The sequence below is a fragment of the Dermacentor silvarum genome, chromosome 4, assembly GCF_013339745.2.
Source record: "Dermacentor silvarum isolate Dsil-2018 chromosome 4, BIME_Dsil_1.4, whole genome shotgun sequence".
In the NCBI taxonomy this organism is placed as follows: domain Eukaryota; kingdom Metazoa; phylum Arthropoda; class Arachnida; order Ixodida; family Ixodidae; genus Dermacentor; species Dermacentor silvarum.
Genome location: NC_051157.2, coordinates 50,651,424 through 50,675,133, shown reverse-complemented (window position 1 = coordinate 50,675,133; position 23,710 = coordinate 50,651,424). Strand labels below are relative to the sequence as shown.

The window sequence follows — 23,710 nt, the reverse complement described above, 5'->3', positions numbered from 1 at the left end:
TTGAAAACTGTGAAGTATATTATACTGACTTTCCCATTAATATTTATTTCGAAGTACCATATAGACTCGTGTAAGGGCCACACGTTTTTTTTTTTCTCACAATTTTGGTGAGGTGCGGCTCTTACACGGGACCGAACCTTTTCGTGAAAATGGTGCCGGCGCAGCCTTGCCTTGTGCACACCCCGGATCCCCGGATGTACCATTGCATCAGAGGTTAACGCGCAACTCTCGCCATCTAGTAGCGGCACGCGGAAGTACGCAGCGAGCGAAAATTTGCCAATGCGCGTGCGCAGCATCCAGGCACTGAACGCGATTGCTTCTCCATTGAATTTTTTTTTTTTCGAAATTTGGGGCAGCCATGTTGGGGGTGCGGCCCTTACACGAGCCGACACGGTATGTCTTTTTGCGGATGATTGTGTCGTTTACCAGAAAATAACAAACGATAACGACATACCTTTACCTCCAAGCTGATCTTGATAACGTCTTTATAACTGGTATCAGGCATGGCACATGGAATTAAACACGTCCAAGTGTAAATCAATGCGCGTATCCCGTCATGCACTGACAAAGACACACTACTGAATTCGTAACACGGTTCTTTATGCAGTATCATCACATAGATATGTAGGAATACACATCACCTATGACTTAACGTGGAATTTATACACGTACATTCAGTCATCGCAAAAGCTTGCAAAAGGTAATAAATCTTTACCTTGCTCATGTGCAATAAAAAAAAATTACATCACACAACCAATATTCAGTCACATTTGAAATAGGATTCGTCCGTATGGGAGCCTAGTAATATCATTTTTGTCAACCAGCTTGACGCTTTACGAAATCACTCAGGTAGGTTCAGTCATCGTAACTACAACTATATAGCGAGTGTAACGCCCACGAAATCATCTCTTAACATCCCGCCGCTTATTAATCGCCACGAGATATCACGCCTCACTCTGTTCTATAAAATATACTGCCAAAACCAAAGTCGCCGCTCTGTTTTCTAGCTCCACCATTATTCATATAGCGTCATCTCGATCATATACACGTAATGTCTTTATTCCCCACTACAAAACTGCAGCCTGTTCAAGTTCATCTCATCCTAAGACTTGCAATGAGTGGAATCAGCTCCTGCGCAGTATTTTGAGTGTCGCGATCAGTGTCATTTTAAACATGCTATGACTAACCTCACTGCACTTGAATAACTTAAGATACACCTACATTTGTATTGTTGCTACTATTATTATTGCGTACGCAATAACGTATAACGTTATACTTCTAATATTATTGTGTTAATGCATTGTTATCGCTAATAATGTTGCGGTAAATTTGTATTAAAATGGTGTTTATTTTCTGATGTCTTGCACTGCGATATTAAACGGAAGATGTTTTGTCCCATGTTTAGGTACATTTCTGTTGTGTGGCTGACGTGCCGTCGCCCTCCGCGTAATGCCGAAAGGCCCTGACGGTCAAAAAAGAAAATGGCCGCATATCTGCTTGCTTCGCTGCAAATGACGTCGAAAGACGATAGTCTTCTTCCGCCCCTGATACGTAACACCCTCTCTTCTCCCCCCTCCCACCCATCATGCTTGCAATAATGATCGCACACAGACCGCCATTCCCGTGTCCCACGTGCTGGAGGAATGCCTCAAGACCACCGAAGGCTACCACGGTGAAGTCGTCAAGCTCTTGTGTCCCCACTTCACTCGGGTTCCCAAGTAAGCAACCACGAGCGTTTGCGTCTTTCTGTTAGTTTCTAATATGACAAGTATTACTGGAGACACTAATTGAACTCACGTCCGTGTACAGCCGATATCCTGCAGAAATGTCATACGCTAGCCTCGCTCCCAATCGCTATTAAAAGCAAGAAGTATTGAAAGTTCAAAATAATTTACTATATGCAATATACTATGCTGAAAGCATACTATATTAGGTGTTGTAGCAAACTTAATGCTGCGCGCTACGCGATTTTTTTTGTCAGGTTATGAAACAATCTTACCTTTATCTCGATTACCTTTATCTTACCTAATATTTTAAACAATCTTACCTTTATCTCAATAGCTAATTGATTATTGATTAGCTATTGATTGGCTATCGATTGGCTATCGCGAGGTATTGGCTGCGTATTTGGGCTAGGCTGAGCACTACCAAGTCCTCCCCAGCATTTTCCGGAATTTATTGATTATGGATCGATTATTATTAGGTATTGATTGGCTATCGCAAGGTATTGGCTACGTCTTTTGGCTAGGATAAGCACTACTAAGTCATCCCCAGCATTTTCCGGAATTTATTGATTATTAATCGGTTATCGATCAATTAATGATTGGCTATCGATTGGTTAGCGATGACTGACTAAGCTTAAGTAGTCCCAACCATGCTTAGCTAGACTTATCCAGGCTCAGCTTCGCTAGTTCACAGGGGTATGTGCCATTGCGCTTGGACCCTTGCTGCACTACCGCCATTATCGGCCCCTTTTTTGGGGATGACTAACGGAATAACGGCTGGCTTAAACAGCTGCGCTGTTAAAACAACTGCTTAACCTTGCACTCGGCCGCGCAACGCTTGAAACAGCGAAGCTGGCGTTCGTAGCCCAGCATTTCCGGAAGTGCGCGCGAACTTTTCATATTATTTACTCATGATGATGAGAATTTCTTTTCTCGCGTCTCGGACTTACAGCCGTCACTGCGCGTTGCATAGCGCAGCTTGCAACACCGACACCGCGTTCCAATGCCGACACCGCGTTCCAGGAGGCCCGCTCCATGAATGCGTCTCTCTTTCTCTCTCTCTCGCTCTCATAGCGCGCAAAACCTCTTCACCTCGCAGAGCACGAGCGTACCAACGCGCCAGCTGTGGACGAAGACGACGATGCTCGAACGCAATCATATGGTTCGCATAAATGCATGATCTGCAGGCGTGGGCTGTATAGCCTAGTGGTTACTAGTCCATAGATATTTTTTAGGGGCGAAGCTCCTTAGGGTGTGGGTTGTTCCCTCCTCTGTAGTAGTAGTAGTAGTAGTAGTAGTAGTAGTAGTAGTAGTAGTAGTAGTAGTAGTAGTAGTAGTAGTAGTAGTAGTATGTAGCCACCTGTAGTTTTATGAAGTGTTCACTAGATGGCGTTCCGGTTCCGGTTCCGGTTCCGGTTCCACTTTGCGCGCGTTCGGTGCGAACGCGGGCAAAACGCCGACGGCGTCGACAACAGTTCTGCGCGTTGCTGGTGCTGCTGCATGTCCAAGTTTATACAGCTGATAAAACTACCTTGACTCGACCCCATGGCTGCTTCGCATACTACTCAGGGTTCCCCTACGGGAAGATGGTGTAATTTTTCCTTTCCTGACGGGGGTACGCGCGTTCGAATCCCGCCTCCGCAGGAAAGTTTCTTTCTTGGTAGTTTCTTGCTACGTACCACAATTTACGGCTGGCTTTAACAGCTTCGCTGTTATAGATTTATTCTGAAGTTTTACGAGTTAAAACCACTATCCGATTAGGAGGCGCGCCGTAGTGGGGGACTCCGGAATAATTTTGACCACCTAGGGTTCTTTAACGTGCACGAGCACATCTTTTTTTTTCTCTCTCTCTCGTTTCGTCCCCATCGATATGCGGCCACCAGTGCCGGGATTGAGCTGTGAGCAGCGCAACGCCGTGGCTACTTTGTCAAAATACCAGGAAACTTATGATGCGAAACGCCGCGCTCAGGACTCCTCAACGGTCATGTTCCTAGTGACTTTGTTTCTTTTGACAAAGGCTTCACGTATTTCAGTTCAGGCCTCTCCTTTATCCAGAGCAGTGGTTGACGTCAAGTATTTTTTAGAAGGATTATTGGGCAAGCTCCCCAACATGAAAGGAGTCAAAGGACACTAAAAATGGAAATTATTTTATAAGTATTAGTAAATTGCCTTTCTACAATACTTATGACACCATTCTTACCTAGAGGATGGTTGGAAAGTCGCAAAAACGAAACAACGGTGGCGACGCCACCTTGAACTTCCCGCAACAGCTCACCTGACGTCATGAATTTTCACAGCGTCTCTTATTCGGGCCTAGTTAACTTTCTTTTAATCGGTAAAAGTGAACTGCATTGTTTTCTAATTTAACAAAATACTAAATTTAACAAGCTTCGAGAACACTTACTGAGCCACAACGGCCCGAATACGATAAAAAAGTACTTCAAAATCTGTGACGTCACAATGACGTACGCAACAGCAAATTTTAAAAAATGATCAATGTCCTTTCCTTTTGTCTTCGAATTATCAACTTTTTAAGTAAGATTAATGAAGATGGCGTTTTTTTTTCAATTCGGTATTAATCTACACTGATTTAGTGTTTCTTAAGTGCCCTTTAAATCAAAGCTAGCCATCCCATCAGCGATAATATTCACTGGACAATGGTCCTCGTCTAATGGAAACTCCGCAGACGTGAGACTTTTCGGGCATTGTGCACGCTGCGCAGGGACTTCCACAAGTACGCCACTCTGTCAGGCTTCGACCCGCGTCACTGCTACGGCGACATAACGCTTCGCTTCCTGTTCAAGGGCGAGTACAAGGTCAAGGGCGCCCAGCTCAGCTTCGAGCGCGCACGCGAAGTCAGGGAGGAAGAGCCCGCGGGACCCGTCGTCTCAGCCATCGAGGAAATACGGTAAGCTCCGGCTCCTGTGTACGGCCGCATAGATTCTTTTACGGTTATGAGCAGGGTATCGAACCGAAATATTTTCGGATTCAGTCCGGGTTCGGGTTCACGTTTTTACAGCGTAAACTGTTATGGCCTCACTCCAATAGCAGTTCCGGGTCGCGATGATGCCGCCGCCGGCATCGTCGCGTAACCGCTATCGCCGGAAATGCGAAAAAAACTACCCGCTCTCCACCAGCATCGAACCCAGGCCCGCTGCGTGGGAGTCAGATACTTTACCACTGAGCCACGCAAGCGCTTGCTATGAGGCAGCAGAGAGATTCCCTTTAAACGCGCCCTGTATGCACGTGCGCAGGCGCAGACGACCCGAGCCGATGATGATGATGATGATATATTGCCATCCCCTTTGAAACGGGGCGGCGACAAATAGTCACCTAGCCTGCTTTATTTAATCAGGTATACTATACATACTATACTAGGTATACTAGGTATACTATACTAGGTACATACTAGGTATACTAGCCTCCGCCAGTATGGTGGCGCCATCTAGTGAAGTTGCCTGCAACCGCCGCGTGCGACGAGATGCGATTCAGACGAGGCGCGCAATCAACCCTATCCCGATGTTAGATGTGCGCCACGTATTCTGGGTAATTCTTCGGTACACGTTATGGCGTCTCCTCGCAAGGTACGAACCGTTGCCCAAGAAGCGAATCGTAGAGCTACGTGCGCGGCTACAACCAGGCATCATTGGGCTCAGCTGACTGCTGTGCAGAGAGCATTACAAGCCGCAGCTCGCCGTCGACGCATGGAGGACAGTTCAGATCGTTCTCGTCAAAATCGAGGCGAAGAGACTTCACCACGAAGACCTCGTTGTGCGTGGTGCCGAAATTGGAGCTACTCTTGCGCCGCTCAACCAACTTACGCTGTGACTGTGCTGCGTGTGCCGCGCAGGACTGTGACTTTTTTGGTTCAGGTTCAGCTCCGGAGTAAAAGTAATAACGGTTCGAACCGGTATGGAGCATCCTGAACCGGTTCGTTCGAGTTCAAACGAGTTCAACGAAAAAAAAACACATTCGCGTACCTCCGGTTGAAAAACGCGCGATGCCTTTAGAGAAACGTAGTTCCCTTCGATATACTGGCTGCGTAATACCGCTTTCTTTTGACGGGCATTAACTTGAAAAGGGTATCAGAAAATATTGTGCGCGATACACGGTTGTATCTCGGGGACGAAATTTCAGACTGCTTTGTGGCACCCTGTGCACCTATGGTAGTGGTTTACCGCCGATACCAGTCTCCCAATTTTTCTCATTCATTAGATTCTTAAAGTTACCCCCGCTCCTTCTCTATACTGTTGAAAATTAACATCTTAAAGGGAAGAGATCGAGAAACCGACCAAAATGGTTTTAAAATATATTTACGTTTCGGCTCCCCCACGGGAGCCTTGTTCACAATGAAACATGCGGCAGAGCTTGCGCCCTTTTTATGTGCGGCGCAAGACATGATTAAGGCGTTTGACACACGGACGGCAGATTTCCTTCGTTGTGATTAAGAGTGTGCGTCGTGGTTTGGATGATTAAGAACTTATAGACACGTAGAATGATTTTGTTCCCGGGCGATCACGCGAGATTTTTCCGTGTTAATCGTATGTGACGTAGATGCGCAGTGTTCGACCAGGGCGTTCGACACAACGTGTCGTTTTTGTACGTCATTTCTGTGCCATTGAAGTCTTGTCTTGAAGTTGCCGGTTTCTCCGACATAGACATATAGACAGTCCGCACACGGAATGACGTACACCACAGCTGTGAACATGTCCTTTTCCAAAAGGTCTTTCACACGCACGAGCTCGTGTCAGTTTCCGGGAGGGAACGTGCGCAGCCTGCACGTCGTATGACCACAGAACGCGTGCAAGCGTCTCGCTTACGCCTGGGACGTATTGTATCTAAGCCCGTTTCTTTGGGAGTTCAGAGTGGGTGACGTGCAAGCTGCGTGCAGGCTACGTGCAGGCTGCGTGCAGCCCCGGTAAAGCGGCAAGAAGCTAGGCACGCAAACGGTTGTAACGCCGACAAAGAGAGGGCGGTGCGAACGTAGACATGGCCGACGCGGGTCGGCCTTTTGGGCTAAGATCCGGTCGTAGTTGATGATTATTGGAGTGTATTGGCGCAAGGGTCGATCGTAGCTACCCGTAGACCTGTTAACCAGTAGATACGTTGTTACCCTTGTTCCTGGGTCCTCTTTGGGTCCCAGGTGTGACAAGGGTAGTTCAAGGGCGTGTTACAGGTCCCGGAGCCCACTATAACTGGAGTCCACAGGGGTATGTGCCATTCCGCTCGGTTCTGCACTATCACCGAGATCGTCCCACATTATTGCACACGCACACGAAAAATGCTCGGAAGCCTAGCCATAAACAGCTTCGCTGCAAAACAACCGGTATATACTATATTCCTCCCATTAGTAACTGCAGTTAGTATTAGCGGTATTAGCGGTATTAGCGGTTACTAACTCAAAGGGTTACTGTTACAAACCTTCCCGACTTACTAACAGTGTAGTAACATATATGACAAGCAGTTGCTGCCTTAAAGTTATATTTCCACTTTTTTCTAAGAGAGTACCACTAAAGCTTCACCGCGGCTATTACGGCTCGTGCACTTCCAAAAGGGAGAATATGTAGATGCGTAGGGCGATATTGGGGAAGGAATTCGAAAATGAAAATTTTTGAGTGAGGTCTGTTGAAGTGAAGTCTATTTCAATTGAAGATTACAATGTCGTTTCAGCGGGAGAGGTTATGTAAGTTCCAAGGTCGATCCACATAGGTCGCGAAGCTTCGGGCGAAAAGCGGTTCAGAACGTATTGTCATCTACATCAGCAAGGGTGGTTATGGGAGCAGCGATTGAAGCGCGACTATGTTTGGAGGGAACACTGGGAAAGAAAAAAAAGCGTTTTTAATTAAAGCGATACACAGATTCATTCAACGATAATAAAATTCCTAATCAATTTTATATACTCATGGCGATAAAAGAATAGACAACGCTATTTTACATGATCATTATCAATAAATACCTTTTTTCAGTGCCCACTGTAAGAGCGCCCATCGATAGCGGCGGGCGTTATCACTTGCAATGCAATGCAGCTCGTGAAGTGTGCAGAAAGGCGCGCTCGTAAAGTTCACCTGTTACAATACACACCCCTCACATGTTGTGTTGTTTTGCTTGTCGACGTTAATCTGAATTTGGTGACGCGGGTAGTTTCATGGTTTCTTAACCAGCGCTGGCCGACGGGCTTGGCGTCCGACGAAAGGACGAGCACTCTATGTCCAAAGCATTCGTCAGCCTCCAAAGGAAGTATGTTGACACCCGTACGGCTGACCTTTTGCTGCATCGCTTTCCGCGCTGAAAGCTCGGAACGCCCATCAAGTCGAATGGCGGGGCATTTGAATATACAGCTATAATGGCAGGCTTCCGAAAACAAATTTCGTGTCTTTGAGAACAAAATGACGTCATTTCTGTTCTTAACGGATATGACGTCACATTATTTTTCTTTCGCCGGAAGTTTTCCCTCCTCACACAGATGGCGCTAAGCCCCATGAACCGCCGTTGTGCTGTGCGTGTGGAGAAGAAGAGGAAACGGCTGAACACCTCATACTTTTCTGTAAGGGGCTTAACCCTACAGTGCAAGGCAACGGGGCTGATTTTTTCAAAGCATTGGGGTTTAGGGACAGTGAAGGCAAAATAGACTTTAAGCGGGTAGAAATAACCAAACAGAGGTTATCTGATTGGTGGATAAAATTAAGGCAGGGGTGAAATTTCACCCACCACAAAGTACAAATTATGTTAATAGCCATGGCTAGGTGGCGTATGCCACCACCCGATTTAAAGGGTTCAGCCTCATCCATCCATCCATCCATCCATCCATCGATGAGCCGCCATGTTTTGAACGTATGGGCTTCTATGGAAGCTTCGCTACCAGGTATATATACCTTGTAAGTTCTTTACTCTGAATAGGTATATTCAGGTGAAGTTCGCTCAAAAGGTACGTCTCTGTGTTTAGTAAAGCCTAAACACCTTTTCTATTATGTTGGTGAGTTTATATTCGTCATTGTGAGCAGGGCTTCGAACCGAACCCGAACAGCAATTTTAGGCAGAACTGAACCCGAACCGATACTTCTAGAACAACGGGTGCTCAACAGTTTGCGCGAGTGTTCGACTAGAAGATTGTTACGACTCACGAGTTGGCATTGCGTGCGAGAATAGGAATAGGTGATGGGAATGTGCTGGTAGCTAGGGCCACCTCGGCATAGACGTTTGCACTTCTCAAGTTGGTCATGCCAGTTGAGTTTCGTGGCCGAAAAATTGTTTCAAAGGGCTCCGCCGATTCAACATTTCTGGTGACGCTCCCAATTCGGCCATTAGGTGAACTTGTTACTGAAACCATATAAACTGGATAAACACGCAGAGCTGGAAAGACGATGTAATCGAGGAGGAATATGAACGAGTTCAGCTGCATGACTTAGTCCAACCATAACCCTGTGGTCAGTAATGAATGCCGTCACCTTCTCAGTGAGCGGTAATCGCGGCTCTAAACTACAAGCGAAATCTGCTTTTGTTACTTGCCATGGTTTCAACGCGCACATTTGGTGCTTAGCCAAGCAGACTACAACGTTCTTAGATAGGTAAAAATTATTCGGGGGGCACAATGTGCGCGCTTTTGACTTCTTTGTCCACCATTAGCCAGTACAGGACTACACGCCACGTGCAGATGCGCGGTATCGACGTATGGTTCAACACAAATCGTCCTGGTTCATCGTTCGGAAACATGAATGCCCTGTAGTAAAAACCTGAAGCAAATCGAAAATTAACTGACTCTGTTGCTGTCAAAGTATCGAGTGTGGAAGCTACGCACACCTTTCTCATCTAAACACGCTAATCGAGAACCAGCCCTTTCGATAATGATATACGTGCATGTAGAGTTCGAGCGCTCCGATGTGCAATGAACCCTCCCGATCGTTTTGAAGCACTGACAGTGTGCGCGTAACCACATCTGCGAGCAGGTCCGGGAGTGATGTGAAGTCCTTGGCTCATGACTTCGAGGATGTCATACTTAAGAAATCAACGACTTGCAAGTTCTGCAACACCAGGGTACGTGCCATCCACACTGATTGCTAGAAGCAGTCGCGAAATAGTTTATCGTCAGTGACGGCTGGTATCGGCGCTGCCTTAGTGGGGGGTAGCATTGAGCTCGATACAGTTTCAGGGACTCCAGAACGTTTCTGAGAGTGAGGGGGGGGGGGGGGGCAAGTATTGTTTTTGTATGTGGTGTTCATTAGTTATTTTTCTCAATATTTGTCAACTCTCATTTATTTACCTTACATTTTATTATTTTATTAATTAGTATAATTTTAATGACATCGATTATTAAGGTTTTAATTCATTTTAGCCGTGTTAAGTTTTACATATTTGCATGCTCGCTTATTCTGAATTGGTATACACTTTAAAAATGGTTGGAAATTTCAGTAGTACTGAAAACCTGCGCAGACCGCGCAAATGACAAAACGGATTCGACAACTGCGAAAAATCATTTCTAATATTTCTGCATTCGCTCCCGCAGTGAAGCAAATGTGAACTGACACAATTACACAAATGTGATACAAGTAGACAAGTAGGCACTAGGTACAAAGCTATTATCGCAGACTGACGAGCTTCATGGCTGGCATGACAAGAGGGCGTTGGGCAGGAGATGTTGTCAAAGGAGGCCGAAGGTAGCTGTTCGCTCTGTCGTTCTAGACACGAACTCTTTCATAACGGCATCCAAGTGCAGTTCCGCAGCTCTCTTCGTGTGCACATGGAGGAGAAGAAGGCGTGTGTCATTCTCCTCTGCGTCATTCTATTGCGCAAAAATGTTTTACTCACCTCAGAGCACTGAAAAGTCGATCTCTAACCATACCCAATGGGCGTGGTACGGAAAGAGTTAATTCCTCGGACGGTGCAAGTCTCGTACTGCGTAGAGCACACAGATGCCCAAACACCATAATACGATTGAGTGCTTCTTTAAATATCTCAATGCTTTCTTTTTCTGTTTTCTTTCGACATTCCATGTTTGATTGATGTCTCACAGAATAGAACATACAACAGCTGATGCTCATATGTTCGCCGTGTTCTCAGCAGTAGAGGTCAATTCCTTGTTTCGTTTTTCTTTGGTTTTCGCACATCATCAGATCTGGCTCAACAGAGGAATGCGTTGCAAGGTCTGCAGAATGATCATCCACAGCAGGTGCCAAGAAAGGACCATGCTGATGACCTTATGCAAGCAGTAAGTGAAGAATATACGTAACGTGCACATGCTTTTTTCCTGACGAACAGAAAGCTACCTAACTGAAAACTCACTCCCACGTTCACTACTTTACAACGTCTCTCTCTCGAAGTCGCACGTGGTAGTGCGCAACGAAAGTGTTTGTTCGCAAGGCCATTACGCTGACGATTCCTTCCGCATTTCAGGAAAATGTGGCCGGAGGAAGAGGCAGAGCCCGTCGGTGGTGAGCGGTTGTCATTAATGTTAAAACTTTTTTACGAAGGGAGATTGTCCATATACACTTTTATTTCTCTTCATGATTCCAGGCGCTCCTGAAACTAGCGCAAAGGTGAGAGAATGTCATTACTTAGTTTGTCCTGGTTTATGGTTTCTTTTTAATATTTTATGAGCTTGTATATGCACATACGCTGCTTTTCATGAGCTTGTCCCATATCGCCCCTAACTGGCACACACTTGTCCTTCGGATTATCATCATGGAAATTACCTGAGATGCTGTCTTACAGCATAACACTGGGTCAAGTTTGTGCAGTGCTTATCAAGTGCCCCCCCCCCCCCCCCCTCCCGCCCCAGAAAAAAATTCTAACTTTATTTTATGTTTTACACCTCCTCATCCGTGGTTATCGCAACATTTCTTGCATTTTAACACAAGAAGTTCTTTTTCGCTTTGTCGCTGTCTGCCGCCAATTTCTTGCAAAAATCCCTAACAGTTTCAGTTTGGTCACCATCAACTTTCTGTAAGATAAAAACCTATAATAGAATTTATGTTCAGCGGAAAATTGAGAAGTTACGGACAGCGCAACGAGCGATGGAACGAAAAATGATAGCGGTAACGATATAAGTAAGGTACAGCAAAAGAGCTGTGCGAATTAGTGAGCCGAAATTAGTGAGCCGAAAGTGGTGTAGCCGAAATTATATAATTACAATAAGAAATGGAGTTGAGCGCGTCATGTAATGTGTAGAACATAACCGTTGGTCTGTTACAGTTTCAGAATGGGTACTAAGGGAAGGGAAACATACAGTCGAGGACGGCAGAAGATTTAGACGCTGCGATGAAAATTCAAGGGAGCTGCGCTTTAAACAGTTTCGGTTCGACACTCTGCTGCTGACACAAAAGTGATGTTGCGAACACTGTGCTGGCCTTTATATCAGACAGGAAGGGAATAAACTAGGAGAGAGTGTTACGTCACTCAGCCAGCCTTAGCAAGCGAACACTACACGAAGCCATTCACTTTTTTTCCCTCAGAGTATCGGCCGAACATAGGGCCTCTGAGACTCGGCTTATTGGCCGGATTATTCGGCTGCCATACCGTACCTCTGCCTGCGGAAGAGAGAGCACTAAAACCTACCACGCGCTCTGTGTTGAGCCGGTATACGTTCGGCTTCAATCGTGTTGCGCAATGCTCTCTCCTAGTTCCTTCCTTCCTCCGTGCTTTGTATCTACGCACTTGCATGATCAGGTGTTCACTGCTCGATGCACCACCATGCAGGAAGAACAGGAGATGCGACTACTGCGAACGTAGTCAAGGCCCAAATGCCCATCCAGTCGTTCGGTGCGAAGGCAAAACCGGTGACGTCGGCACCGTCTTCGCCAACGGTGAGCATGCATGCCGCGTAGCCGGACGCATACGTGTTCGGGCTCCAAACCTACTAAGCAGTTTCTCGTTCCCGCGGGCAACAGGAAAGCACCTGGACACGTGTTCACAAAAAGCACTTCCGATAGAATTGTTCGTAAGACCAAATTCCAGCCAATCCCGATGCTGGACTTACTATTAGTGAAAGCGGCTTATTATTAGTGAAAGAACGCTTACAAAAGAAGATATTTGTTAATTCGGCCCTAGAAAACTAGTGAATGTATCGCAGTTGTCACATGGTCCGGCAAAGTACATTACGTATGATGGAATTTAACATTTATTAGAAGTGGATTGGCGGTCGATCCCTATACAACGGGAAATGTATAAGGGCTGCGCAAATGAAATTGCGAATTTATTTATTTATTTATTTATTTATTTATTTATTTATTTATTTATTTATTTATTTATTTATTTATTTATTTATTTATTTATTTATTTATTTATTTATTTATTTATTTATTTATTTATTTATTTATTTATCGCACTCTCAAAGCCGATTGGTATTACAGAGGGGAGTGAGTTTCTTATATAAAACAAGTGAACAGGAAACAGTAAGTGTAGTTATGTAAAGGTGCTCCTATTTGTACACAATGTTAGCTAAAGCTTCATGAAAGTAGAGGCTATCATTAATACAGACGTCCGTGGGAATTCGGTTCCATTCCTGTGATATGCGAGGCAAAAAAATGAATGAAAAAAGCCGCAGCTTCACTCGACAGGCGCAACATCATTTGCGATAGCAAATTATTAGACAGCTATACGAAGTAATGTTAGTCGTTTTATCAGCTGCATAAACTGCTGTAAAAATTCGCTTACTAACTAAATTAACAAGCACGTTGCCACGCGCGCACAGAAAAAATGTCACAGTTTCGCCCTAAGGGCGAAGCAATGAATGCGATAGCAACACAGCAATGTCATACGAAGTAAGGTGAGCGGTTTTGGTAGCAATATGAATTGTAGTAAACATGAGCTGATTAAGTAAGCAGGTGTGCTGCGGCGTAAGTAGACCGACATGAAGAGAGACTCGATGACCACGAGGAGGCGCGTGTGAAACGGTGGTGTTGATGAGAAGCGCTTCCCGTGGGCAGCGCGTGCGAAGGGACACACCTGTAGCGCTGCACTGCCGACCCGGGCAGCATTGCATGTGTAGCGTGCGTTGGAAAATGTGGCCCGACTATTACTAACTGATTGAACAAGCGTGGTGTGAGCGCGCACAAACAAACATGAATAGATCACACTGAATGACTGCAGACAACGACTGTCAAAACGCTGGCAGCAAGCGCATATATACGCCGCAGCAGCGGGCGAAGGTACGTGCGGTCTATCGCTTCAACGGAAACTGAGCGGCGAATGCACGGCGCATAAAGGTCAGAGCCGTGTGGAGATAAGAGGGTGCGGACGAGCGACGAGCGCGGTTGTTGGCAGCGTAGAAGTGCGCCCCCCCCCCCCCCGCGCTCCCTCCGCCGGCGCTGGCTTCCCGCTTCCTTGCTTGTTCCTTGCTTGCGCGTGGGTGATTGAGTGCGTTCGCTCTCCGTGATAGCGCGCGTCCCCGCACGCTTCCGCTCGGGCATGGGGTGCGCGGGGAAGATTTTATCTATAGGCGACGACGACGGCAGAAATCCGGTAGAATTGTCCATATAATTGCTATCGCAATAAAACACGAACACATCTCACTCGATGATCGCGGACACTCGCAGTCAGAACGCTGGATTGATAAATACCGGTATATAGCAGCGGTGTGCAAATTCCCCTTCTTGCCGCCTCTCACTTCAACGCCAACTAGGTGCGCGTGAACACAGCGCACACGAAGCCATCAGCTATCTCAGGTCAGCTAGCCTTCGAACCCAGTGCAGATTGCCTCCAAGATAAGAGGTGCGCAGCCGCGCTCAGCCACCGCTGCTAGAGTACAAGAGGAGATGCGCACTAGCTTGCCCGCTTCCCTCCTCCCCCCTCCTGGTGCACGCACATCTCCCCGCTCCTCTCTTGCGCGCGTGATAAGACGGCGGCGCGCACTCTTCCGCATTCCTCCCTTGCGAACGCGAGAAGACACCGCCGCATCAAGCCACCATCCTTCTCGGCTCACCCTCGCAGGCTTTCCCTCGCACCTACAGCATACGGCGCGCGGCCACGATGTTATCGCATTTGGACTTTGTATGGAACATAACGGTGACGCCGACGGTGAAAGTTCGCCTGAAGTGTCCATATAATTGCTATGGCAATAAAGGGTGTGTGCGTTGCATGGCTGCATCCCTATCTTGTGACGATGATCGACGCAACTTCATGGGTGTGTATTGCGGACAAATGAATAGTTGTTCATGGAGAAAACAATGTAGATATTTGTGGAACAGTGTTCAACGAGCTAATAGACGGGGAAGTGCGAGAGTAGCCTTCATACAGCAGAGACGCTGGCGTGCTGTTGAAATTAGATACATGCTATAAAACGAACGGAGTTATTTTTGGCAAGTGTTGGTTTCCCTGATTCTTTATTGCGCGTAGTTCGTGAACATGCAAGAAGCAATGTGCATTGTAGTGTTTAATTACCCACTTCCCTTAGACCTCTTCAGACTACCCACCAGAACCACGAGAGTTGCAACCCACCATAATTTTAACCTCCCATCATGTCATAACACTTTTGGTCGACGATTGATCGAATTTAATGGTGCCCAAATCTGGAATGTAATTCCTAATGACATACAAATTGAAAGCAGTTTTGCACTTTAATGCAAGACATTCCTGCTTGGCCACAAACCGTGTGAACCGTTTCTTTTTTTTTTTCCTATCATATATGATTTTGTCAACCATTGCTGTTTTGTCTGCTTACCCTTGTACCTTATATAGTCTGTATTGGACCCGACACTAGCCTTTTGGCTATCGGTCCAAACAATTCTTGTGTATGTTTGGACATTCTATGCCTAATATATATATATATATATATATATATATATATATATATATATATATATATATATATCACGACTGACCACACGTATAGCCTTGTCGGATAAAATGAGAGTTCAGGTGGTTCGAGATACAGCCCTCGTTTAGGCCGATACACGCCTACAGTCGTGGTGCGACCTTGCGATGGACACTGCTCGTTCACAAGACCCCCCAGACCCCTCTCGCCCTCGGGCAATCTTGTGCGCTGTTCTGTTTCAACTTTACTTCTCGAACTTCGTTACTTCTATTTACGTTTGTTCGCAGTGTTAAGATAAACGAAGAAGTGATCAGAATTCTGCTAGCCGCACCGCAACTGTCTAGCCAGCGGCGGACACCTGAACATCGGCAAGCAAGGATGGAGGTAGTCCGGTAAAATGCCAACTACTCTGCCAACAACCGCGCTCGTCGTTCGCTCGCCCGCACAGTCTCTTATCTCCACACGGCTCTGACCTTTATGCGCCGTGCATTCGCCGCTCAGTTTCCGTTGAAGCGATAGACCGCACGTACCTTCGCCCGCTGCGCGGCGTATGCGCTCGCTGCCAGCGTTTTCACAGTCGTTGGCTGTAGTCATTCAGTGTGATCTATTCATGTTTGTGCGCGCTCACAAAACGCTTGTTCATTCAGTTAGTAATAGTCGGGCCACATTTTCCAACGCATGCTACACATGCAATGCTGCCCAGATCGGCAGTGCAGCACTACAGGTGTGTCCTTTCTCACGCGCTGCCCACGGTAAGCGCTTCTCATCAACACCACCGTTTCACACGCGCCTTCTCGTGGTCATCGAGTCTCTCTTCATGTCGGTCTACTTAGGCCGCAGCACACCTGCTTACTTAATCAGCTCATGTTTACTACAATTCATATTGCTACCAAGGCCGCTCACCTTACTTCGTTTGACATTGATGTGTTGCTATCGCATTCATTGCTTCGCCCTTAGGGCGAAACTGTGACATTTTTTCTTGTATACTTCAGCGCGCACAGTCGTCAGAAAGAAGGAACTCACGGACACAAGCACAGGACACGCGGACAGCGCTTGTGTTGCTTTCTTTTTTGTGTCCTTGTCGATTGTGCGCGCTGAAATCTACGAGAAAATGAATGCGTACCAACTGGCCCAACTTTCCATTCTAGTGCACAACTTCGCCTCTTAACGCCATCCCTGGGAATCAGAAGGAACGCATACCTCTGCGGCAACGTGTAGCAGAACGTCATGGCATCAGAATGGAATAGCTGCATCAGAACGCAATAACGCATTTGCGTGCGTCAAGGCGCACGCACGTGTCATTACAGATGGTCTGTGGGCCTTAAGGTCTGGGCCGTAGAAACGCAACGTATGGCAGCGTGAGCAAAGTGGACGTCAAGGTAGAGTTACGTGTCGTGTTTTGATGTCTGCGTCGCTCTGTACGGACCTGACCGCCCTGACAGGCTCGAACTTACAAAGCTTTTCCGCATGAAGGCCACATAAAATGAAGCCAAAGAAAGTGCAGGGAAAAATTAACTGTTACTTTCATTAAAATGCAGATGTCCGCTGTTAAAAGTATGTTCCACAACCGTGCGCCTGACTGTTAGTGGCACTGGCTAAGAAACTCCGTCTCAGGGCTATAGACCCAGCACCTAAGTGCTGGGTCTATAGCTAAGAAAGCCTAAGTAAATACCTAGAAAGAAAGCAAATACCTAAGAAAGTCGACGGAGGGACGACTGCCGCTGTGTCTCAATGCTAGAGATATCGTACGCGCAGTGAGGAAGGTGTGTGTTCGACTCCCAGTGGCGGCAAGTTGTCTTATTTCGAGCAAGTTTCATTTCGATTTTCCCCCATTATGTCTACATTCTACATTTCTATCAAATAAAAAAAAACAATCTATTGGTACTCACATGGGAGCCGAAACGTCTTATGGTCGGCATCCTCCTTTTTGATCTTTGACTTTTGTTTACTTCACTGTCTGTTGACTTTGTGTAGGGTTATTGTAAGGAAACAAAAATTTGGATCCTCGGTTCCTCCGATTGTCTTCGCTGAAAAACCCTTTCTCGTGCGCCTGGCGTGTTACCAGTACGAAGACGAATTCTTCAAGCAGCTCGAGATGACCGACAGCGGGAGCCGGTTGGAAGAAATTCTGCGCGACCTGTCGCACCGGGGGTTCGGCGTGCAGGTCTTCTCCAAGGCCGTCACCGCTGCCAAACACATACACAGCGACCTGGAGCCTCAGGCACGCATGGAGCGTGTCAGAAACGTCGTAAGCGAGACGGCCTCGAGGCTTTTTTTTTTTTTTTTTTTTTGCTGTTTCTGTCTGTTTTCCACTATAAGCGGCCGCTCTGGCGAATCCACAGGCAATCTGTTGAGAAAGGGCCCCGATATAACACCGTGCAAAAGGACAGCGACAGAGACGTATAGTAAGACGCAAACTAATCTGTATTTGAATCATGTACACGCATGCAGATCATCCTCGTGATCATGCACCGATGTTTTAAACAGACGCAGGACGTCGGATCGACAATGTTGAATATTTGTTATTGTAGTTGTTGTGTTGCCTCAAAACATGGCAGCAACAACGACGAAGATTCAACAATGTACTTTCTTTAAATCGCGGGGAAAGGAGCAGAAGCTCTAAAAATAGCGTGCTGCAAACAACTGGAACTCGTGTTATCGAACGTGCTCTAAAACTTGGCAATTAACATATTTGCCGTAAATAAAGAATTATTTTTTTTATTTCCTTATATAAATAACTATCGCGAACTGCTTTATTACGAGAACAGAGAAATACTACTTCCGTTGACTGTAAACAACGTACACTTGTTCACACCCGCACGAATAAAAGGCTTCGGATTTCTTGTTTAACTGGGTGCATCATATACCTGGGACACCGTACATACGTTGAACGTGTGTGATTAGTGGTTGTTTTGCCATTACGAGCGTTTACCGAGAGTCTGCATACAACAGACGTACTCACAATCATATTCATGAATAACTACATCTTCCATTTACAAAGCGTCAGCGGTATCGCACTCCTGCCTCTTTCACCTTGGCCGCGCAGTACCAGCGGGTGAAGATCTCCTTCGAGGGGGAGCGCCAGCGCAGGGACAAGTTGGAAGAGCAGCTCGCGAACACCCCAGACGAGGCTACGCGCCAGGAGCTGCGCCCATCGCTAGAACACTGCGAGCAGCGGCTCAAGGGCCTCAACCTGGTCCTCCTCTACTACGCGTCGGGCCTCAAACACATTTACGAGGAGCACGACGAAGGCTCGGAGCACTCGGAGGCCCCCGCCTAGCAGTGCGCATGCGCATATGTACATTTCCACCAAGCGGCCAAATATATACTCGCCCACTTTAGACGTCACTAGCCGCACGACGAAGCTGTGTTGAAAACGTATATAGTCTACACCGAAAACGTATACAGTCTTCACCGTTGAATCGTAAATCGTAGAACGATGTAGTGTTCACATTAGTGCATAACGACGTAGCGTTCGCAAATGAGCAGCCGTATAGCGTTCGCGTTACTGCTTCAGTTGGGATGGTGTAGGCTTCAAATAGATCCTGCAGCTCAGCTGTTGAAATGAAGCACGGCTATTGATTTTCAATCTCGAATCGGGCAGTCGTTTACTGCCCGCGTGCTGACTGATTAACTGGCTCGAACTGAATTTGAGTCGCCTCAGTTCTTAGGCTAAAAGCTTTACCTAGGTAAATAAATGTTGAAGGTGGAGACCGTGCATGGTTCCAACAATCACGAACATTATACCTACCGCCGTATCTATATCAACGATGTGATTGTCATTAAAGCATTACGTGCCTTGTAATAGTCTGTATGTAAGCTGTTATAATCTGCTCACTCATTCCCAGCTTGAGAAGTTGTGAGTGGTCAGTTGTTCAAGGCTACCGAGGTAAGTTAATGGCGATTCGTGCACTGCTCGACCAGACGGTTGTGAATTTCGAAAGGTAATATATTTTATAAGGCATAATGATTTTCTTCGTGGCTGCTGTCAATCGAACTTAAATTGTGAGTCTGAATACGCATGGCGGCGAGTTGATCGAATCTAAAGGGGATCGCAAAAAAGTTCGATATATAAAATAATAGGCCCTGAGGCAGACAACGGCTTACCGATTGGTGCGTCCGAGGGCCGCTAAGTTATTTCACGCAACTCGCGGAGGGAGGGGGGGGGGGGGGGGGGGGGAGCAATCACACTTTATTTACCTGCAAACAATTGCTGGATCACTTCAAGTTCATTGCAAAGTTCAAGTTGATACGTTTCTTAATACTTGCAGCCCATCGCTTGCGGAAAAATGAACTCACTAATAGGCACTCAACCCACACGACGACGCCACGAAAATCGGAAAGAAGGAATGTTGACGTTCGATGTAGCACGCGGGCTAGCCCAACAGCTCGACGGGGCTCAACTGACTGCACACACGACCCCCAAGGCTCAATTGACTGCACATTCTCTTCAACCCTACCAGGTGCCAGAAGACATCAATGTGCACAAAGATCGAAGTGCACTTTGAGGTCTTGGGCGTGGCACCGCGTTCTATATATCGAATGTGCTGGTGAACGGGCGTTCTATATACTAGTGCACCAGCCCTATACATTTGCATGGGAGTAAATTCAAAGGGATTTTGCAGGTGTTCGATATATACAATAATTCGTTATAAGTGGGTTCTATATATCCGGGTTCGACTGTAGTGCGCTCGCCATATCGTTGTACTATGTTGAATACATTTCGAGAAGCAAATACGAACATTGTCGAATGGTCTCCAAAAGGTCTGCCATCATTTACTTTTTTTTTTTCACTTTAATGGGCGGACTACTATGACGCTGTGCACAAGAATATCCCAGTATAATGTCGAGCAAAAGATTATGCAGATTATGGACTAATCAGCTAAGCAAATTGCAGCGACTATAGAGCAAACGCCGTCTTGTCTCAGTTTCAAGATAATTGCGACAGGATCGAAATTATTACAGCGGCGTCAGTCAGTTTCCTAACAGAAGGTTACTAAACTCGCGCGCTGCCATCGTTCAAGTATTACGAAAATGATTATGGGTAGTACATGGATTCGTCTTGTCTTCGTGCCTGCGGCTTGAGACGTTCTTCATGGCATTGAGATTTGTCCTTCTCAATTTCCAAAAGATCACACTTTTCTCAACGCACGAAAGCCATAAGATGAGCCAGATCAAGTGCCTTATCACTCGACGTCTTATCATATTCATCGACACTTACCCTGTTAACTTATGTACCTGTAGGCATAACTGTGTAGTCCTCAGGGGCCGACTTCTCAATACTTTTCTTTTGCAATGGATGTTTACCATCGGCCGCCCGCGTTCGTGGCCAATTTGTCAAACGGTCGAATGGAGAATTTGGCAAATGTGACCGCTGACAAGTCTCAACGCGTACGTGTGCATTTTCTTTGTCCGCTGTTAAGAAGAGGTTCTGTCCAATGAACACAACTACCAAAAGAAAGAAAATACGTGCACCTTCTATCTCAGCTACAGCGCGTTGAGGGAAGTGCCAACCACTTGAAGTGATGTTACAGCCACTCAAAGCGTCCCGATCAAGGCGGCAAGTCTCAAACATGGCAGCAGCCTGTATGTATAGCACTCACAACGAAGTTGTTGACCGGAAGTTATCAGGCATCCTTCACGCTCACAGCCATAAAAGATCTACGTGTGAACGTCTCTTATCACAGCCGGTGGCCCACATTCTATATATAATCTCGGTGGGGAGTCGGGAGAGAAAGTGCTCAAGATATTTTGCACGATAATCTGTAGCGCGCATGCAGGACCTTCGGTCGCTCGTAGGAAGTCGAGCTCTTCGAGAAGCAACCACAAGTAAATGCTCGAAGACACGAGTTCGCAGTACACTCTAACCTGTTTAACCATTGCTCGTGGAGCTGTTTGAGCGAATGCGCGATCTGTGGAATGTCGACGCGCTGTCGTGGGGCGGATCGAAACTCATATCCCGCAGAGCGAAGCCATTGAATTCCCTAACGACAGAAAGGCACCATACAAATAAAATGGCGCCAGCAAGCAGACTTCGAACCACACCATTATTTCCACTCGCGAACCACTTGACACACTACCAAAAAAGAAAATAAACAAAGAAGTACCACTTTAATATCAACGGAATCATCAGATCGCCTTTAGTAGCATTAACCGACAAAGAGATTAACTATCTCTGCAGCAGAGAAATTTCACTGTTCTAGATAGGGTAGGACGCAAAGGCGTGTTTCACCCCCCCCCCCCCCCCCCAACCCTCTCTAGCTCTCCCTCCTGGAATGCGCATATATTCTGGCTCGCAAAAATAAACGTTTTGTTGGAAGTCAGCGCCTGTCCTGTCCGTCTTGTCTTTTTTTTTTTTTTTTCGCGCTGTTTCCTCGTAATGAAGTCATGCTAACAAGCTCAAGTTCAGGCCCTTTGAACATATAAACGGGCGTGGGATCAAATCCCGGCCGCGGCGGCCGCATTTCTATGGAGGCAAAATGCAAAAACGTCCGTGCATCGTGCATTGGGTGCACGTTAAAGAATCCCAGGTGGTCAAAAATTAATCCGGAGTCCCCCATTATGGCGCGCATCATAATCATATCGTGGTTTTGGCACGTAAAAAAAAACATTTAAATACCAACGGTGTCATCATGAGACAACACAATTTGAACAATGGAGGGGGAGGAATAAACATTTTATTTAAATACCGCGGACTGAGGTTCTTGTGGATGAAGGACCCCACTGGCTCTAGCGGCTCGTTCGGATTGGTCCAAGGTTGCCTGCTGGCTTCCCAGGTCCTGCCTAGAGTCACTGGAAAATTTTCCAGTGACTCTAGTCCTGCCAGGCGAGTCGCGCCTCCCACGGCCTTTCAAGTTCGTTGCGTTTGATGAGGGGTGAGTTAACCCTCTGCTGGTCTTTGTTTGCAATGCTAAGTAATATGTTTGAACAGCGGAGGACAACAGTTCGAAAAGGAATAGCTGTATAAATGTTTACTGAGCATGATGACCCAAGGTATACTCGACGAAAAGCAAGAAGCACGGAGACGAGGGGCTGAAGCCTGCGCAGCAAACCTGACTGTGGCATATACGCATAGTAGCGAGTTCGGAACCACCGGATGGAGTGGCTGCGTCAGCCGTTCGGGCTTGTCCAGACCGCGTGGTCGTAAGGTGGAGGGTTTGCGAACTGCAAATAATGCGTCCGGTGGCGGAATAGGCGAAGATGTGCGCAAAGTATAACAATGTTGCTGTTGGAGCTTCAGATCGGCGTAGCGGAGTCGCCAAGTTTAAGGTTTCGAGCATCGCAAACATACAACTGATGTGCGTATACATTAAGCGCTGACGATCCTGTCAGCGAAGTACTACGGTTGGGCATTCAAACGAAAGCCCTCGCGCCCTTCTCGGAGTAACCCCTCTCCCAGCCATCGTGTTCGCGTCGGACGCGTGCCGCCTGAAGCGTTCAAAAAAGCCATCGGCAACGTTAGTGACTTGACAATCCTGTGAAAAGAAAAAGCGCAAAACTGCCTCTGATAAAGTGCCGCGCTGCAAGAAAACGGAGAGAGAAAAGAACGGGATCATTGCGTAGACGTCACGTGGACCTTCAGCTCCAACATGGAAGAAGGCAGGAGAGGAACGACCATCAAGGGATGCTTCTGTCAAACTGTCTTCGTTTTATTAAAAAGTAAGTTTACATTGCCACGTACCCAAAATCCAACGCGTCTTTTCAAGGTCGTTGATTTCGGAACTACGATGCATTTCTAATGGGTAGCATTCTTTGGCTAGGTCCCCGCGGCGTCATTTTCTACTCCGTTCCGTTCGTCCTTCCATTTCGTGCCCCCAAAAACCGTACCGCCATCTAAACTTGAATTTCTGGGAATACATAAACTTCTAAACGCCTATACCGCCACCTATACTTGAGGGCGCACGAACCTCCGACGCTATATTTCGTCAGCCGGCTTGCTTGCTTGTTTGCTTGTTGTTGATGTTGTTGCCTATCACGCATGTGGCTCCTACCCACGGTGGGGGATTGGCCAAGAAATGGGTTGGCCAACAAGCCGGCGGTTAAAGGTTAAAGGGAAGGGGGATATAGAAAAAAACCTAAACGAAAAAGTAAATCAGGCTGAAGTTGTGGGGATGCGCGACTCTCACGCGTCCCCTGATGTTATTTTCCCCGCATGGCTCCCGTAATCCGCTTCGCCGCGTAGCTTTACGGCGGCGGAGTTGCGGAGCATTGGCGAGAGATGGCGCGAGTGTCGCGATGCTAA

General features: G+C 46.8%; 1 protein-coding gene across 1 annotated transcript in view; it reads left to right on the top strand.

Moving 5' to 3' along the window:
* The window catches only part of LOC119448606 (PDZ domain-containing protein 8-like), a 65,659-nt gene that overhangs the window by 19,263 nt on the left and 22,686 nt on the right, over positions 1-23,710 (top strand). Inside the window, exons 9-14 of the mRNA XM_049666427.1 lie at positions 1,612-1,718; positions 4,447-4,632; positions 9,668-9,755; positions 10,832-10,926; positions 11,112-11,149; positions 11,232-11,254. Of these exons, the coding sequence (XP_049522384.1) occupies positions 1,612-1,718; positions 4,447-4,632; positions 9,668-9,755; positions 10,832-10,926; positions 11,112-11,149; positions 11,232-11,254 (537 nt within the window). The remainder of the gene's footprint in view (positions 1-1,611; positions 1,719-4,446; positions 4,633-9,667; positions 9,756-10,831; positions 10,927-11,111; positions 11,150-11,231; positions 11,255-23,710) is intronic.